The following is an 18,734-nucleotide window of genomic DNA, read 5'->3' as shown; positions in this document are numbered from 1 at the left end:
GGAAAGGCAGAACAGGCTGAGCTTTATTGATCAGCCATTAGGCAGGCAGAGCTTCAGCAGAGGAAGAGGAGAACATAATTCAGTTGCTGACCCTTCAGAGAGCATAATTCAGTTGCTGAGCAATTGTGGTGGGAGTGAGTTTGTGCACACAGAGACGAGGGAGCAGCCTCTGGACAGTTAAACCGGGGGGTTCTGTCTGATTCTGGAAGGAAATGAGGTGTCTGGTGCATTGAATATTCACTCTGTCATTTTTTCTGATTCTAAGGCTGGTATCTGAGCTCTGCTTACACACATAGATCCTGTGCCATTTTTTATGTGGTTTTATCTTACTAAATGAGCCTGATGAACCTTGTTAATTAAGAAAAACCTCCCCAGCTGTTTTTGCACCCAGGTGGGGAAGCTGAGCAGCTTGGGTAGGAGGATAAAAGGGCTGGAGAAAGCAGCAGAGCTCAGTGACAGCTTTTTTGAAGTGCCATTTATCTCCCTGCTGTCATCTCAGCTTCGTTCCAAACAAAATTTCCACATCTTTCTGTTGAAGTGATGCACTTGTTTCTCCTGCCAGGTTTTTCAGACGGCTCCCAGGTCCCCGAGCGGCCGCCGAAGCCGCTGCCCCGGCGGATAAACTCGGAGCGCAAAGCCGGGAGCTGCCAAGCAGGAGGAGCCAGCAGCGGGGCCAGCTCCTCCCTGCACCTCTCCAGCGAGATCGAGAACCTCATGAGCCAAGGCTACTCATATCAGGACATTCAGAAAGCTCTGGTCATTGCACATAACAATATTGAGATGGCCAAGAACATTCTGCGGGAGTTCGTGTCCATCTCCTCCCCGGCGCACGTGGCCACATAGCACACGGGCACCTCACACCTGAGCTGCTGTGGACCAACTGCCTGGGCAGCTGCTGCCCAGCTGTGCACCAAAGGGGAAGGGGGTTCCTTTAGAGACTTCGTGCTGAGGTCAGTCCTGCCTCTTGAAGAGAATCAGTTATCAGGTTTTCGTGGTTCCAGATTTCAAAGCAGTGGGATGGAGCGGAGCGGTGTTTTATACAGTGTATGTCTTGGAGTCCTTTACCCCTACCTCTTGTCTGAGAGAACAGATTTATTTCCAGGGTGTTGGTAGAGAAAGGTTTCGTGACGAGGGATCCCCGAGCCGATGCCCTGGAGGCTGGGGGGAGTTGTTTTGTGCTGTGAATTTTAAGTGGATGCTCAGAGAAACAAAGTCTCGAGGTCGGTGTGGTGTGTCCTGTGGTTCATGGTACTAGGTTTGGATCTGTTCGCTGCTGTGTGTCTGGCTCAGGCTTTTCAGAGAAGCTGGAAGGTCACTTTCTGCTGGGAATTTATAGGAGACCTTGGAAGAATCCTTTGATTGCTTCCTGTTGGCCGTGGTGTGTCCCTCTTGCCTGTAATAATAGCAGTTATTGCTTCTGATTCCAGTCCTCCCTTGCTGCCTGGAGATAGCAGGACGAGTTTCTGTCAGGGGTTTTGATCCTGGCGGTTGGATTTCTCTCGTGTGTGTGTGTGTGTGCTCTTGCACTGGCAGCACCAGATTCCAGGAGCTGGAGGAGCTTGGTGTGGTTTTGAGGGGTGGGAGAGGGGGGCAAAGAATTTGAGCAAGAGCAAAGAACTGGGGCTGCTGCTTCTCCTCTCTTAGCCTTGAGCATTTTGTGCTTCAGTGCTCAAATTTGATTTGTGGCCCTGCTGGGCTGGAGCAGCCGTCACTGACACTCCCATTGCTCTTCCCTAGGAATGTTGCACCTGGTAAATAGGATGTTTTATTTATCTTCATTGCATGGTGGCTGTTGCAGACTAGTGGCCTTCACACACATTCCTCCAGAGAGCTTTTGCAGGAGCCATGTCGTGCCAGGATGTTTTGTGGAATTGGTAGATGCAGCTGATGTGTTTGTTGGAATTTCACCTGCTTTGCAGTCCCAGAAGTGCAGCAGTTCTCTGCATGGCTGTCCAAACAACATGGGGGCTCTCCTTTCCATTTCCATTTCTCTAAGGTGTTGCCAGATCTGGTGTTAAAACAGACCTGGGGAAAAAATTCTGTATTTGTGAAGTGATCACATGGTTTTAAAGGTCAGAACTCAGCTGTTGCATTGGAAAAACCTGGCTTGCCTACTCAGCTACTTAACTCTGTTCATATTAGAGGAGTGGATGGTTCCTTTGGAGAAGATTTAGATCCAGGAGGCACAGACAGATCACAGCCTGTCAGCCTGAGAGGCTCTTGGCCTTTGGAGCATGTCCAGCATTATTTGCCTCTCCCTGAGGTCAGCAGAGGTCACTGGGCTAAGGGCTGCAGTTGGAATATTGCTGGAGTGATTCTGGCACTCGGGGGCACTCTGGCCTTTTGAGGAATCCAGGGGCTGGGCCAGATGGCCCCAGTGGCAGAGAGCCCTTCATGAGTGCTGTTAGCAGGGCAGAAAGTGGATCTGAATTCAAGCTGAGGTTTCTCTCTAGACCTAAAGCTTTCTGAATTGCTGCAGGACACTTCCAGGCAGGCTGAAGTGTCTCTTTACTCCTCTCCTCTCTGTAGTGGAGAAAACACTCAGACAGCTTGGGGAGCTCTCCTGCCACGTCCCTGACCCCTCCCTTGGCTGGTTTGGGGGCAGGGCTGGCACTTGCCAGGCCTGGCAGTGGGCAGGGGGGTGCTCTGCAGGGCACAGGGCTCGGGCACAGCCCTGGGCTCAGTGCCTGGGGGAAGAAGGAGGGGAGGAAGAGCTGCTCTTCCTCGTGTGCCCCCAGTGCAGCTGCCAGGGGTGCCAGCCCTGCTCCCTGTGGGATGTGTGGGAGCCTCTGCAGGAGCAAGGCCAGCACTGGTGCTGCTGAGGCAGGAGCAGGGGACAGCAGGAGCAGGGGACAGCTGTGGCTGTCAGGGGACAGGGGACAGTTGTGTCACACTGGGCAGCCTGAGCAGCCGCAGTCCCTTGTCCTGCAGATCCAGGTGCAAACCCTTTAGTGAGGGGTTTATTTCCCTTTTTTCCACACTCCCACTGGGCTCTGTGTTGGTTTGGAGCCCTTTGGTGTCTGTCCTGCTGTGTGAGCTCAGTGTGACTCCTGCCATGGCTGAGCCAGGCTGACCCAGCCAGCTCCAAAGCCTTAACTCTTGTCCTGCCCAGCGTGTGTGGCACCAGTGACTCCCTGTGCCCTCCAAGCCCCTCAGGGCAGGCTGGCTGTAATTTCCATGAAATCCTGCTTGGCAGAGCTGTTCCAGGCCTGTCTTTGGGGTCTATGTGCCAAGAGATGTTCCTGTGGGTGTTGTTCTGGGTATTAGAGATTAGAGAGAGCAATCTTTGTGGCATGTATCGCTGATTTCTCTGCATGTGTCCTTTCTGTGCACTTGTTTATGTCTCAAACTGATTTAAGAAACTTAAGTCTTGCCTTTTCTTCCTTAGACACGTTAAGAATTTGCTGATTCCACTGAGGGCAGCAGAGTCCTGGCCATGTCTTGTGGCTGTGCTCTGCCAGCTCAATCCAGGCCCTGCCCAGTGGATTTTTCTTGTTCTTTCTAAGCCCAAGATTGATTGCTCTTCTTTCCCTTCACCTCCCTCTCCTTTATTCTTAAGAAAATTACCTTTCTGATGCTACTTTAAAAAGGAAAAACAACCCAAATGTCTAGTGCCTTTCTTAAGGGGATGCTGCGTGGCCAGGCTGGATCTGAGGATCCATCCCTGTGGGGAAATGAGCAGAGCTGGACAAGCAGCACCAAACTGCTTTGGGAAGGGTGCAGAGGAGGAGCAGGAGAGATGGGCAATGCTCACTTGGACTCTGACACTGTGTTTTGTAGCATTTCAGCCGTGGAGCTTCCGTGTCTGGACTGGAGCTGAGCCGAGCTCGGGGCCAAGTCAGGATCGTGGGATGGGGTAAAAAATGCTGGGGGTGTCCTGCAGCTGTCCCTGAAAGGAGCTGGAAACACTCCCAAAAAGAGTGGGAAACACTCCCAAAAAGAGTGGGAAACACTCCCAACAGGAGTGAGGGAACACTCCCAAAAAGGGTGAGGAAACACTCCCAAAATGAGTGGGGATCACTCCCAAAGGAGGGGAAAGTCTCCCAAAATGAGTGGGGATCACTCCCAAAGGAGGGGGATCACTCCCAAAGGAGGGAGATCACTCCCAAAAGGAGTAGGGATCACTCCCAAAGGAGGGGGATCACTCCCAAAGGAGTGGGGATCACTCCCAAAGGAGTGGGGATCACTCCCAAAGGAGGGGGATCACTCCCAAAGGAGGGGGATCACTCCCAAAGGAGTGGGGATCACTCCCAAAGGAGGGGGATCACTCCCAAAGGAGGGGGAACACTCCCAAAGGAGGGGGATCACTCCCAAAGGAGTGGGGAACACTCCCAAAGGAGTGGGGATCACTCCCAAAGGAGGGGGAACACTCCCAAAGGAGGGGGATCACTCCCAAAGGAGGGGGATCACTCCCAAAGGAGGGGGATCACTCCCAAAATGAGTGGGGATCACTCCCAAAGGAGGGGGATCACTCCCAAAGGAGGGGGATCACTCCCAAAGGAGCTGTGGGAAGCAGGAGGTGCCCTCCTGAGCAGGATCCAGGTGATTTCCCGTGTCCAGAGCCGAGCAGGAATCCCCAATTTTCCCCTTTTTTAGTGCATGTCCTCAACCCCAGCCCTCCCCAGGGTCAGACAGGCTCAGGGCCCAGCATGTGGCTCCTGCAGCAGACTGGTGACATTTCTGTAGCTCATCCTGAGGCAGGCTCCTTGCTGTAAATGTGGTTTGATTGGTTGCTTTGTTGGGTTTTTGTTCGTTTTATTTCTTTTTTTTTTTTTTTCAGTTGAGCAAGAAAAAATGCAACTCCCAGGGCACCTTCTCAGAGGTGCCACTTTAAAGATTAGTGGGGAATAAGGACATTTATTTTTAAAGTTCCTCCTAGAAATCTTTTTTTGTTTGAAATTCCCAGTGGAGGAAGAACTGCTGTTACTGTTGTTCTTTCTCATGGACAAATACCAATTTGTAAAATATCAGTGTTAAAAAATGTTGAGATTTTCACGAGATATTTTAAAAAAAAAAGTATAATAGTGTCATTAATATAAAATTATAATAGCAGTATTTAATCCTTTCAGATCTGTAAAGAATAAGGAAAAACAGAAGGTAAATATTCTTACAGAGAGTAGCTGAGCTTTAAGGTTCACTTGGTTTAAAGTCCTCATTTTGTTTGCAGATGCATTGTTAATGTTTAGAGGTTATACTAATGTTATTTATTAATTGTTTCCATCCTTGTATGCTGCCCACTAAGAGCTTCTTTGTTTGGGATTTCATTCACCTGTGTCAGTAAGAAAGAAAACAAAACAAAGTTTTATTTTTAAATAAAATTTCCTTTGTTGTAGCAGATGGTGTGTGTGTGTTGTGGTGCTTCTGTAAGTGCTGGAAAAAGAAAATTTTAGGATTTCAATCTCCTGGATCCTTTGCAGGCTGACTTTGGAGTTATTTTATAATTATCACCACAATTATCTGGTAAATTCAAATTTATTTTCTAGCCACTGACAGAGGCCAGGAAAGATTTATATAAAGATTATAATGATTAAACATATTCTGAGAGATTCAATGAATAAAAGCTCTAAGCCAGCAGGACCAAGAAGAACATGAAGTTACCACCCAGGAAGAGAATCCAAGGGAATATTCTGCAGACTTTTAAAGTTATTGCATGGAAATTATAGAAATAAATAAATAAATATCTCACACAATTCTAGAATTACATGTGTATGAATTACAATTCTAGAATAGAGTTATTAGAATGTATTATTAATAAAGATAGGAAAAGAATTATATATATTTGAATCCGTTCATTGAATACTCATTGGTATCTATTCTTATATGTCAATCTATGAATATTTTACATAGAAAACAGATATAATAAATCCAGGCTGTGCCACACTCCAACCTTCCAGAGGGGCCCAGAAATGGAACAAACAGGGACGCACTGGTCCAGGGGCCAAAGGGGACATTCAGGAGCCAGGGGAGCCCCCAGAGGGGTCAGGGAGGGTGTCTGGGGCCACGGGCGTGACTGGACTGGGCAGAAACCTCTCACAGAAGCCACTGAGGGGTGAAATGAGGAGAAGAGGTTACCTGAGGTCATTTGAGGCCCTCTTCGGGGTTACTTGAGGGCATTGGGGTCGTCCGAGGTCATTTGAGGTCCTGATCGGGGTTACTTTAGGTCATTGGGGTCAATCGAGGTCATGATCGGGGTTACTTTAGGTCATTGGGGTCAAGCGAGGTCATGATCGGGGTTACTTGAGGTCATTGGGGTCATTTGAGGTCACAGGGGTTACTTTAGGTCATTTGAGAATTTTTTGGTTTTCCAGGGGTTACTTTAGGTCATTTGAGACCCTGCTCGGGGTTACTTTAGGTCATTTGAGGCCCCGATCGGGGTTACTTGAGGTCACAGGGGTCATTTGAGGTCATGATCGAGGTTACTTGAGGTCATTGGGGTCATTCGAGGTCATGATCGAGGTTACTTGAGGTCATTGGGGTCGTTCGAGGTCATGATCGGGGTTACTTGAGGTCATTGGGGTCGTTCGAGGTCATTTGAGGTCCTCATTGGGGTTACTTTAGGTCATAGGGGTAACTTTAGGTCATTTGAGTCCCCAGTAATTAATCAAGGGCTCAGATGAGGACACAGGAATTAATTCTTGGGAGCTGGGCCAAAGGAGCAGGGACACTTTGGTGTCACCCATCATTTACCCTCTGTCCTCTCAGGGTAGTGACAGGGGGTGGTTATCAGCTTTATTAATATTTTTTATTAATTAGTAGTGTTAGTTTATAAGTGTTTATTATTATCTCCAGTATGTACAGACAGTATTGGTGTCAGCTATTGATTCAATTATCAAAAAATTCTAACAGTCAATTTTATTTACAATATTATTTTTTAAGATCCAGTGGTACAATCACTTATTGCAGCCTAAAACTAAGATTATGTAATTTGAAATTATTATTATTATTTTATTTTATTATTTTTTATTTTTATAATTGCACTTATTTTTATCATTTTTTTTATTTTATTATAAATATATTTTTATTATTATTAGAATGGACATATTTGTTAGCATTTATAGTAATTAGTGTATTATTAGCAGCCACAGGGGCATAAATGGATCCTCTTGGAAGCTCCATGCAATTATGGAATGCCCTTCCCACCCTTCTGGCTGTGGGAACAAACTCCACCACTCAGCTTTGAATCCGTACTTTATTTTCACATATATAAAAAAAAAAACCTTGCAAGTATCGGACAACCAAAAAAAAAAAAAAAAAAAGAGAAATAAAACTCCTGGAAATGTACACACAATCCAACAAAAATATATATAAACCAAAGCTTTTGCTTTTGGACACCACGTGGAGCAGGTGGGGACAGGTCCCCTCTGTCACCGGGGGACGAAGCCTTGTGGGCAGCAGAGCTCAGAGGAGGGGATGGAGGGGCAGGAGGGGCTGATCCCTCTGGGATGAGGCAGGGGAGGCTGGCACTGAAGCTCATGGAAGGTTCTTGCCCTTCTCCTCTCCTCCCCGTGGGGCCAGAGGTGGCAGCGGAGCACAGAGAGGAGTTGGACCTGGGGCTGGCAATGGCTGAGCACAAAAAAACCCTGAGACGTCACTGACTGGCCCTGTCCAATGTTGAATTTCAACCTGTGGGAGCTCTGGGTCCTGCTGTTGCAGCATCCCTACAATGAACCAAATTCAGAGGGGAGAGAGAGCCCTGCCCTCGGGTCAGCACAGCTCCAAACCGACACCCTCAAGCCTTCCTGGAGATTGGCACCCCCTCCTTGCTCTGCCAGGTCCTCTCCTCCTGTGGGATCACTGCACCACTGGGATAAACCGACCCAGGAACGCTTCAAAGACAAAGCCAAGCACTCAAACCCTCTTGGAAGCTGCAAACACCCCTCTAACACACCCCCCTTCCACTCCCCTCTCCTCCAACCTGCACTCACTACTGCTAAGGTGCCTCAGACATCCCAAAAACTGAATTCCACCAGCCTCTCTGAACAAGGTCAGGGTAAAAAGAATGTGTCAAAACCTTCCCACAACATGTACAGAACAGATTACCTGAAAGAGCCTCAAATCCTTCCACCAAGTAGGGATTAATGGGGTATAATTCTTCCTAATATTGCTGTGGCTTCTCTGGAGTAGTAAAGCGAGTCCAGCTTTGCTGCTAAGGCAACACCTGCGAGCCCAGGGCTGAGGTAGGGGCCAGGTGAGTCAGGGAGGTGTCCCCAGCACGGTGACACTCGGCTGGTCCCTGGCCGTGCTCCCCAGGGGCTGGAGCAGGGGTGGGAGAAGGCAATCCAAGAGCAGGAAAGGTTTGAAGGAAGAAAGCACTTAGGAGGTTTCCTCTCTAGTTTCTCAGATCGATGTATTTCTCGCTCTTCAGGTCCACCAGAAGAGAAAGGGAGAGGGGGAAAACACAAGGTTAGGGAGGAACACAAACCCAACCCTCTGCTGCAGTGACACACACAGGGGGGTGGGGACAGCTGGGGCAGCCCAGGGTGGCCCCCAGGCCGAGGGGAGGGGAGTGTGAGCTGTGCAGAGCCAGGCAGGGGCTCTGGCCCGGCCCGAGGCAAATAAAACCACAGCGGGCTCAGGGGTGGTGCCCAGCAGTGACGCTGAAAAGCTGCTCCATCCCAGGTGAGGGGCACACACATGTCCCAAAAGACTCATCCCAAGATCTCTGGCTCAGAGGACCCATTCCTGCAGCCTCTGCTCTGACTTCTGGCCAAACATCTTTCTATTTTAGCTCCTTCTCCCCTGGGCAGCCTGGCTGCTGCTCCACGGAAGGGGCAGAGCCAAGCAGGGCACTGCACGAGCAGAGCTTTGTCACCTCCCATTATTGTCCCCTCCCCTCCCTCCCACGGCCCCCCCGAGTGCTGCTGATGGATGATGGAGCCCGTGCAGGGTGGGCAGTGCCGGAGGAGGGGAGCAAAGGGGAGCAAAGCTTTACCTGGTGCAGCCCCGGGCGGTGCCGAGCTCGCTCCTACCTGGTCAGCTGCAGCTCTCTTCTCGCCGTTAGCGCCCTGCAGGAGCCCCGCCTCTTCGGGAAGTTTATCTGACTTAACTTCAACTACAATCTTGTCTTTACGGGCCTCTGGCTTTGTGCTAGGGGAGGGAGGTGACAATTTTTGAGACGCGTTGGGGATACCCAGGAGGGCGCGTGGCTGGCCGAGCACTGGGGCTCCACCTCAGGGGACCAGAGCGCTGGGGTCAAAGAGACTCCAGCTCACAGAAAGCTTTGGGCTGCCCAGGGAGGGGGCCCTTGGCTGTTCTACCACTCTGCTGTCTCCTCCCTGCATGGCAGTGCCCTGTGGGAAGCTGGAAAAGCCGTGGAGCCCCTGAGGCCGTGCTCCCGCCCGGGCAGGGAGAGCTGGAGCGGTGAGATGGGATGGGATGGGAAGCATGAGTGATATCAGGCACCCCCAGCCCCACAGGCCCCTGGGGGATAGGTGGCAGTGCTTACATGTCCTGCTTCCCAGCACGGCCACACGGGAGCTTGCCTTTCTTGTGCAGGAAGTAGATGACAGCGCCCAGCACAGCCACCACGAGGATGGCCACGATGATGGCCACGATGATCACCCCTTGGCTCTCTGCTGTTGACTTTTGATCTAAACAGAACAGGGAGAGGAAGAAATTAATGCCTGTCCCACCATGACGCCCTCCAGCTTCCCTTCTGTGTTAGGAAAGGGCCCCTTCTCCCAGAAAAGCTCCAGTGCTTCCCCAGCTGCCTGCAGGATGCAGATTTCAGTACAGAAATGCTCCGTTGGGGCAGTTTCTGTAGGAACACAGAAATTCTGCTCTGGGCTGCCATGCCCCATGTGGCACAGGAGGGTGGATAGCAGGAATTCCTGCAAGGAATTCCTAACCCAATCCACTCTGCTTCCTTGCCCAGCAGGTTTGGGCTGCAAGAAGCTGCACTGGGTGGCCTCGCTGAGGACAAGCAGGCAGCGTTCCCCCGCTGGGGACAGAGCCTCAGCCTCCTGCCTGGCTTGGCAGGGAGAGAAACAGCAAGAGAAGCAGTGCAGAGCCAGCAGCCAAGCTCCCTCCCCAGGCTAGAGGTGAGCATAACTCGTGTCCTGATGGACACCAGCAGCAGACTGACCTTTCCTGATGGAACCGTCTGGAAGAGCAGGAAGGGAGGGAAACACACCGAGCTCAGCCCCCCCAGGGCAGCACGGCACAGCCGGCGCCTGGGCCAGGGGGGCCTGACGCTGCTGGGGGGGCCTGGGACGGAAAGCAGGGCCTGACACTCACCCACCACCAGCTGGATGCGCTCCTCACTGACACCCAGCCTGTTGGACACCCGGCACAGGGCTCCTGCCCGTACCAGGTCGTGGCTCACCCGCACCGTCAGGTTGCTGGCGACGTGCTGGTTGTCCACGTACTCGTGAGCCTGGGCAGGGCAGGCAGGGCAGGGTTCAGTGCCTGGGCAGCCCCTGGGACATGCCAGGCTGGTCCCTCCCGGCTCTCACCGTGCCGTTGATGCTCCACTGGACGGTGGGCGGGGGGAAGGCGATGGCCTTGCAGGTCAGGTTGATCACCTCGTCCTGGCGCACGTACAGCGGGGAGCTGATGGCCACGATCCGCGGCTTCCCTGGGGGCAGGCAGGGGACATCAGCACCCACAGCTCCCAGGGAATGGGTACAGGGCAGGCAGGGGTCACCCTGCACCCACAGCTCTCAATGGAATAGGTACAGGGCAGGCAGGGGTCACCCTGCACCCACAGATCTCAGGGAATAGGTGCTGGGCAGGCAGGGGTCACCCTGCACCCACAGCTCTCAATGGAATGGGTGCTGGGCAGGCAGGGGTCACCCTGCACCCACAGATCTCAGGGAATAGGTACAGGGCAGGCAGGGGTCACCCTGCACCCAGGCCAGGTCTCTCTGCACCCAGGCCAGGTCTTACCCTCGACAGCCACGGACACCTTCTTGCTCTGCTCCAGCCCAGGCACACTCGGGGCCATCACCTTGCAGCTGAAGGTGTTGGACTTTTCAAAGGTGAGGTTCTTCACGAAGAGCTGGTTCCCTTCCACCAGCTTCTTGCCCTGTTGGGAAGGAATGTCCCCAACAATGAGCCCTCTGTGCCCACATCCCAGAGGGGTTCAGCTCTCCCACACACAGTGAAGGAGCCTGCAAGCACAGGAACCTCCCTGCAGTCCTGGCCAGGAGGTGACAATATTGGGGTGGACAATGCAGGTCCATGAAAGAGGGACTCCTTCCCCCGGCCTCTCAGGAGAGACAGAGCAAGATCCTGACTCTGCCTGATTTGCTGCAAAGCCCAGGCTGAGCCTGAGCACGACAGAACTGGGATTCCTACTCACCTTGTCATCCCTCCACTGGTATTTCAGGCCCACGGGGCTGTAGGCATCACAGCTCAGCATCACACTGTCCCCTTCACGAAGGGTCGAGGACGGCTCCATCTTCACATGGACCCCTTCAATGTCTGGGAGAGGAATGGAGACCAGGGCAGGGTGAGCAGGAGGGACAAAGCACCCAGCACGAGGTCCACAGGGTCCATTCCCTTCTCTCTTACAGTTCACAACAAGATCCACATCCTTCTCTATCTGTGACAGATCATCCAGGTCCAGGGACTGGCACTTGTACGTGCCATTGCTGGTCTTGTTCACGTCGTGCAGCCTCAGGATGCCGCTGTCGGGCTCTGCCAGCGATGTCAGATCCTGCCACTCATCCAGCTGCAGACCGTGGGCACAAAGCAGAGTGTCACAGGCATCTTTTATGGAAAATCTTTCCTTTAGGATTTCAGAGGATTCTTTCCTCTGGAGAAGAGGAGAGGCCTCAGGAACAAAATGTAACCAATGGTTATCTGCTGCTGTGGAAAGCAACAGGTGCATCTGGGATTGGTCTCATGTGATTGTTTCTAATTAATGGCCAATCACAGTCAGCTGTCTCAGACTCTCTGTCTGAGCCACAAACCTTTGTTATCATTCTTTCTTTTTCTATTCTTAGCTAGCTTTCTGATGAAATCCTTTCTTCTATTCTTTTAGTATAGTTTTAATGTAATATATATCATGAAATAATAAATCAAGCCTTCTGAAACATGGAGTCAGATCCTTGTCTCTTCCCTCATCCTGGGACCCCTGTGAGCACGGTCACAGCAGAGTCCTTAGCCCCACACAGGCCCCCTCCCACCCAGCCACTGCATCCCCTCCCCAGGACTCTCTGGGCAGGGGACAAAGAGCAACCAGGAGACGTTTGGTGCCCTGGTCCCCTCCAGCCTCACGTTTTTCTTAAAGAAGCTGAAGACAGGTTGTGGGTTCCCATCAGCCTCGCAGACCAGTGTCACGTTGTCCCCTTCCTTCACCAGCGTCGAGGACGGCATCACCTTCAGCTTCAGGTTCTCGGCGGGGTCTGGGCGCAGGGACGGGCAGAGTCAGTGCCAGCCCCTCTGCAGGGCACCGGCGCGGCCCCCCCGGGCCCAGACTCACAGAAGATGTTGACCTGGACGGGCTGTGAGTCCAGGGCACGCTGCTGTCCCCGCAGCCAGTAGTGCACGGTGCAGTGGTAGCGGGAGTGGCGGTCCTGGCGCGTGACGGGCGCGTAGAGCGCGCTGCTCACCGTGTACAGCCCGCTGGACTCGCGCGTCAGCGTCGACGGCATCGTCACCTCTGCGGGGGACACGGCCGCACGCAGGGCTCGTCACTGAGATGTTTTATCAGAAGTCTTCGCCAAAAAATTAGGATTTTTTTCTCTTGAGAAGCTGAGGAGCTTCGGCTTCTCCGTGTTTTGTTGCTTTGGAATGTGATTTGGAGAATTGTTTACCCAGCGTGTGAAATTGTTTTTACTTGATGACCAACGACAGCCACCTGTGTCGAGGCTGTGAGCAGCCACAAGATTTTATTATTATTATATTTATTATTATGACTATAATTATATATATTTATATTTTATATATAATTATATTATATTATATATTTATTATTATTATATTTATACTTTTCTTTTCCTTGCTAGCTTTCTAATGAAAATTTTTCTTTTATTCTTTTAGTATAGTTTTAATAGATCATTCTCTTTTAATATATCTTTTAACCTATATATATATTTTAACCTATATATATATCTTTTAACCTATATATATCTTTTAGTATAGTCTTAATACATCATTTTCTTTAAATGTATTTCTTAACCTATATATATCTTTTAACCTATATGTATCTTTTAATCTATAGATATCTTTTAGTATTGTCTTAATAGATAATTTTCTTTTCATGTATCTTTTAATCTATATATATATTTTTAGTATAGTCTTAATAGATCATTTTCTTTTACTATATATTTTAATCTATATATATAAATTGTAATTTTTAATATATATATTAAAATATCTTCATATATATGTGTGTATATATATGTGTATATATATGTATATATGTGTATATATATGTATATATGTGTATATATATATGTATATATATATGTATATATATACATATATATCTCACAAAATAATAAATCATAGAGTAAAGAGTCTCATCTCTTCCATCATCCCAGGACCACCACCACCACGTTGGCTCCCTGGGGTTCTCTGGCTGCCATCCAGCCCCCAGCCCCTCTGCTGACCTGGCTGCCATCCCCACCAGACTCACGGTTGTCCTGGGCGTGCAGCTGCTCCCCGTTCTTGTGCCACGTGATGTTGGGAGGTGGGAAGCTGTTTTTGCTCACACACCTGGCAATCTGTGGTGGCAGAGACAGCCGTGAGCACAGGGCAGGGTTAGCAGGCAGCCTCCCTGTCTGTCCCCTGTGTGTCTCCTCACCTCTGGGATTTTACCGCTGTGCACAGAGATGCCTCCTGAGTTGGGCTCAATCTCGGGGGTCGTGGGGACCTCTGGAAAGAGAAGCTCACACGTGTTAGGAGGGATGGGTTGGGATGGGATCCCTGCCAGCCCCCAGAGCAGCTGCCCGGCAGGAGTCACTCACTGTAGACGCTGAGCTCGGTGCTGTTCTCGCCCACGCCGTAGCTGCCAGCTCCAACCTGGCACACGAAGGTCCTGGGGTCCTGCAGTGTCACTGCACTGATGGACAGGGCCTTGTCCTCCCCCAGTGACAGACGCTTCTTGTAGTCCGTGTCATCCTCCAGGACCCCGCTGGCCGTGACGTGGTACAGCCTCACCTGCTTGTTGCTGCGGTCCACCTGCAAGGGCAGGGGCCAGGCTGGGCTGGGGGGCCCGGCAGGAAGCCCTGGGCTCGTTGCCACCCCAGCCCAGCTGCCAGAGCTGCTCTCCCAGGCCAGCACTCACGTAGAACCAGTCGATGTAGGTGTAGGAAGCATTCTCAGGGATGTAGAAGTTGCACTCGATCCTGGCTGTGCCCCCCACCTCCACTTCCACCACCGGTGGCATGGAGATCTCCAGCTTGCTGGCTGCAGCTGTGGGACAGAATTTACTGTTAGGGGCAGGAAGAATGGGGAATAATGGGCTGTCCAAGCACAGCCTGCCCCCATCTCCATCCTCCAAAAGCTGTGGGGCAGAGCCGTGCCTTGTGCTCTACACACCATGTCCCAGCCCAGCAGGAGTGACAGCCAGGACCTCACTGCCACACTGCCTTCAGCATCCACAGGGAGCCCGTGGGCTCAGGCCAGCGATCCTGTACCCAAAGGGGGCACATGGCATGTCGTGCCCCCACCAGCTGTGTCCCCAGGACACCGTTGGGAGGCAGCACGTCCCCGGCCACCACAGCCTTGGCACTCCCAGGTCCCTCCACAAGCTCGGACCCTGCCACCCCAGCAGGAACCCAGCAGTCAAAGCATCCATGCCTGCAGCATTGCCAAGGCTTCCCCTGGCTGCTGCTCTGCTCCTGCCCAGCTCTGCCCACCCACGGCACAGGGCCCATCACTGCACCCCACCTTCCTCCCTGCCCAGCCGCCCACAGCAGTAATGGAGCTGCTGGCCCTGCTCCAGGGAGGATGGGAAGGTAATGGCTATTGATCCAGGACAGGGCACGGAGCAGCTTCCCAAGGGATTGGGAGAGAGCAGCCCCAGCCAGGCACAGCAGAGACAAGGGCGGCACCGCAGCAAGGCTGGGAGCGTCACGGCCACCATCCCTGCCAAGGCAAAGGGGGCTCTGCACGCCCTGGGCTGGCACACGGCCCTGCAGAGGGGACAGCAGCCTGTCCCCAAGCAACAGAGCCAGCCCAGGTACGGGAGCTGGGGACAAGAGGCTTGGAGGAAGCAGCTGTGTCAACATCTCCCTTGATAGTGCCCGCTCTGTAACAGCCACCACGGCGACTTCAAAGGGCAGCACCGTGCCCACAAAATGATCTTTGTTTGCAGTGGGTGTGTGGTGGCACAAAGCCAAAACACAGCCAGGAGCCCTTCTGCCACAGCAAAGGCCCCGACACGCAGGACCAGCCGCCTCAGAACTCCCAACACCCAGAGTTTGGCCCTTGCCCATCCCCTCAGCGTATCGCAGTTGGCACAGAAAGATGAGCAAATCACAGCACGGCAAAGAAGGGGCTGGAAAAACAGGTGAAAGTCCCAGAGATAAGCACACAGCAGGGCCAGGAAACTGGCTGAGAATACAAAGGAAAAGATAACTTTGCACAGGAGGAACTGCCCACCTGTACAGCCACGACCTGGCTGCGTGCTGCAGGAGGGCACCTGCACCACGGGGCAAGCCTGGGGCTGGGGTGTGTCCCTGCTGACCCCACACAGCCTCCCCTGAGCCCTGGCACTCTGGACTGCAGGCAGCCAGGCCAGACTTTGCCTCTCCATCATTTTCAGAGCTTCGGCAAGGGCCCCAGGCAGAGGCAGCCCCGGGGAGAGCAGCCGGCCCTCCCCCTGACCCGCTCGGCATGAGAGCCCTCAACCAGGCAGCGGAGCAAGCGAAACCATGAGCTCAGAGCTGGAGAATGGCTGGCATCCGGGGCTGGCATGAGGATCACAACCCTCCCAGCCATCCACTGCCCTTGAGGAGGCTGACACGGTCTCCGCAGCCCCCACCCCGCCTGGAAAAAGGGCTCACTGCTCCGCACCTCCTCCGGGACAGGCTGGAAGAGGACACAAGGGGACACTCGCAAGGTCCCCCACAACCCTGGTGACACGAGGCTCGCTTCTACAGCTCCAAGACCTTTTGCTCTGTGCGTGGGCAGGCTAAAGAGGCGCTGGGCACTGCCAGCCTGGCACAGCAGGCTCCGGGGACTTGGCGATCCTCCCTCGTGCCCAGCACAACTGCAGGTTCGGTGATGGGACCTGGGCACATCCATCAGCCGCGCGTGGAGCAGCCCAGCTGCAGCACCGAGCCCCATCCACCCCAAGTGCCTGGCACAGCTCCAGCCGGAGACCTCGAGATATGGAGCGGGCGTCTGCAGGGAGCGAGCAGGGAAGGAGGAAGGAGAGCCCCCGTGCCTTTTCCATCTGGCTGGCGGACAGCCGGCCGGCAGCCAGAGCTCCACAAGAACAAAGATTTGCTTTTAGAGCTGGGGAAGGGGGTGGGGAGCAGCACAGTCCCTCGCCAGCCTCCTGCAGAGCCGAGGTGTGCGGCGAGAAGGCGAGAAGTGCGGCTGCGTTGGCGGCACAGAGCCCCCGGCCCGGAGCGAGAGGAGAGAGAGGCACCGCAGGGCTCTGGAGCCGCACATGGGATGCCTGAGGTTTCCGTGGGTTTGTGTTCCCCTCTCAGGAAAACCAGCTGCGGCCAGATCCCGCCTGCTGCCGGCACAGCCACACATGCTACCCTCCTATTCCTTCAGAGAGCTGCACAGATCCACCAGCCGGGGTGCCCCAAAAACAGCATCACCCACACCTTGTCTTCTTCACAGAGGGAAGAAAGAGGGCGCAGAGCCCCAGCCCCGCAGGAAGCAGCACCAGCAGCAGCGCCCGACACCTCCTGACACCAACAGCCCCCGCCCAGCCCGCACCCTGGCCGGGATGGGGACCGAGCCAGGGCTCTGCTGCAGCGGGGACCAGCACCTTGCACCCCAAAACAACCCCACCACCCTGTCAGGACCTGTCATGTGCAGCTGGAGAGGCAAAGCTCTCAACCCCACCCCGCAGCTGGGTGACAACATGCAGACACCTCTCTAAGAGCCAGACCGCGGGGCACAAAGGGATGGGGTGGCTCAGGCAGCCCCGGGGTGGGCTCAGCCCCCCGTTCCAGCAGCTCTGGCTGGCCTGGGAATGTCTTGGCCGTGGCCCCTTGTGCTTCTGGGAAGCATCAAGCCTTTCACGTGTCTGGGCTTCCAAATACACCGACGCCGCCAACCATTGAGAGACTCCTGGCTCGGCACATGGGCTGTGGGAAGGGGATCCCGGCACGGGACGGGGGTGGGAGCAGCCTGCTCTAGACTCCGCTCTGAGCCTGACTTTGGCTCCAACACCTCGGCCTGGGCAGGTTCCCAGCGCCGGGGCCACCTCCGCAGCTCAGCGGGGCTGGGAGCAGCCAGCGCACCGGGAGCGCTCCCGGGCTCCCGGCGAGGGGAGGGCGGGATGCGGGGAGCGGGGCAGGGCAGGAAGCGCAGCCACCCCCCGAGGGTGAAAATGGACTGGAAAGTGGATAAAAAAAGCAAGCGCGAAAAAAGCCAAGAGAAACACAGCGCTCAGGGGAAAACTCCTTAGAAGGAAAGGGGTGGATGCTTCCTAACAACAAGCAGCTCACCCCAGTGCGCGCTGAACGCACGTGGGTCACCCCTCAACCTGCGCGGCGCTGGGGGGGCTGCAGAGGGGCCCCCAGAGCGGGACGGGGCACGCAGACCCGCCCCGCCGCGGATCGCGGGGCCGCCCGGGCGGGGACACACGCTGGGAAGGGCCGATCCCACCTGGGCTGCCCCGACCCCGCGATCCGAGCATTCCCGGAGCCGCGCCAGGCACCGCCCGAGGGGCGCAGCGCTCCCGGCTGCCGGCGCCGCCGCGGCTCCGCGGGGACCCCGCTCGGGCTGGCACCTCGGGAGCTGCGCAGAGGCCAAGCGCAGCCCCAATGCAGCCCGGTGTCCCCCGGGGCGAGGGACATCCCCGCCAGGGCTCCGCGGCACCCCGGGGCGCTCCGCAGGTGCGCGCACCGCCCGCCCCGCACCGCCCGGGCCCGGCCCCGCGCTGCCCGGCCCTGCCCGCAGCCACTCACCGCAGCAGAGCAGGAGGAAGCAGCCCCAGCCCAGGGCGAGCCCCGCCGGCCGCCGCCCCCCAGCCATGCCCGCCGCCGGCCGCCCGAGACTGAGCGGGGCCGTGGGCTGACGTCAGGAGGAGGAGGTGGAGAGGAGGAGGAGGAGAGGAGGAGGAGGAGGAGGAAGGCGCGGTGCCTGCCCACCGCCCGCAGCCGCTTATCACCCGCAGCCGCAGCCGGGCGGGCGCCGTCGCCGCCCAGCCCCGCAGAGCGGTGTCCGGCCCCGCACGGCCGCGGGCAGCGCTCGGCCCGGCCCCCAGCCCAGCCCAGCCCAGCCCGGCCCAGCCCAGCCCAGCCCAGCCCGGCCCGGCCCGGCCCGGCCCGGCCCCCGCCCCGCTCGGACCGGCCCCAGCTCCGCCGGAGGGGCTCGCAGACCTGCCAGCTCCTGCCTGTCCGGGCGTGCACGGGCTGAGGCAGGCAGACAGCCGGGCGCTGGAGGTGGAATCGCTCACAGACCCAGAGAAGGGGGCCGAGGCGTGGGATGTGTTTTTCAGAGCGTTTGGGGAATGCCGGCGGTGCGACATTCCCTGAGAGTCCAATGTGCAGGTAGCAGTGGCGATAACCACAAGTGACCTAGTGCCCTGCTCAGCCCCACACTGCCCTAAAGCCCGGCCACAGCCGGGGGCCACCTTTGAACCCACGCCA

The 18,734-nt window shown here is 54.8% G+C and overlaps 2 protein-coding genes across 3 annotated transcripts in view; one reads left to right on the top strand and one right to left on the bottom strand.

Annotated features, from left to right (window-relative positions):
- CBL (Cbl proto-oncogene) overlaps window positions 1–5,335 on the top strand; it is a 37,005-nt gene extending 31,670 nt beyond the window's left edge. The window contains exon 16 of the mRNA XM_036397354.2: window positions 563–5,335. Within this exon, the coding sequence (XP_036253247.1) occupies window positions 563–843 (281 nt within the window). The 3' untranslated portion in view covers window positions 844–5,335. The remainder of the gene's footprint in view (window positions 1–562) is intronic.
- On the bottom strand, window positions 5,037–18,245 carry MCAM (melanoma cell adhesion molecule). Of its 2 annotated transcripts, XM_036397355.2 has the most exons (16): window positions 18,051–18,236; window positions 14,237–14,364; window positions 13,917–14,130; window positions 13,754–13,824; window positions 13,586–13,673; window positions 12,428–12,607; window positions 12,223–12,350; window positions 11,515–11,674; window positions 11,303–11,424; window positions 10,888–11,026; window positions 10,455–10,576; window positions 10,237–10,375; window positions 9,446–9,590; window positions 8,970–9,087; window positions 8,041–8,359; window positions 5,037–5,269 (listed from the first exon to the last, which is right to left on the bottom strand). In XM_036397355.2, the coding sequence occupies exons 1-15, from the start codon at window positions 18,115–18,117 to the stop codon at window positions 8,330–8,332; spliced, it is 1,851 nt and encodes a 616-aa protein (XP_036253248.1). In that variant the 5' UTR covers window positions 18,118–18,236; the 3' UTR covers window positions 5,037–5,269; window positions 8,041–8,329. The 2 variants fall into 2 exon arrangements, with proteins under 2 accessions (XP_036253248.1, XP_036253249.1); XM_036397356.2 differs by lacking the exons at window positions 5,037–5,269; window positions 8,970–9,087 and having other exon boundaries at window positions 7,208–8,359; window positions 18,051–18,245.
- Window positions 18,246–18,734: the final 489 nt, after the last annotated feature.

Source organism: Molothrus ater, chromosome 22, assembly GCF_012460135.2.
Source record: "Molothrus ater isolate BHLD 08-10-18 breed brown headed cowbird chromosome 22, BPBGC_Mater_1.1, whole genome shotgun sequence".
Lineage (NCBI taxonomy): Eukaryota > Metazoa > Chordata > Aves > Passeriformes > Icteridae > Molothrus > Molothrus ater.
Note: the sequence above shows the minus strand (reverse complement) of the source record. Positions and strands in the feature narration are given on the sequence as shown.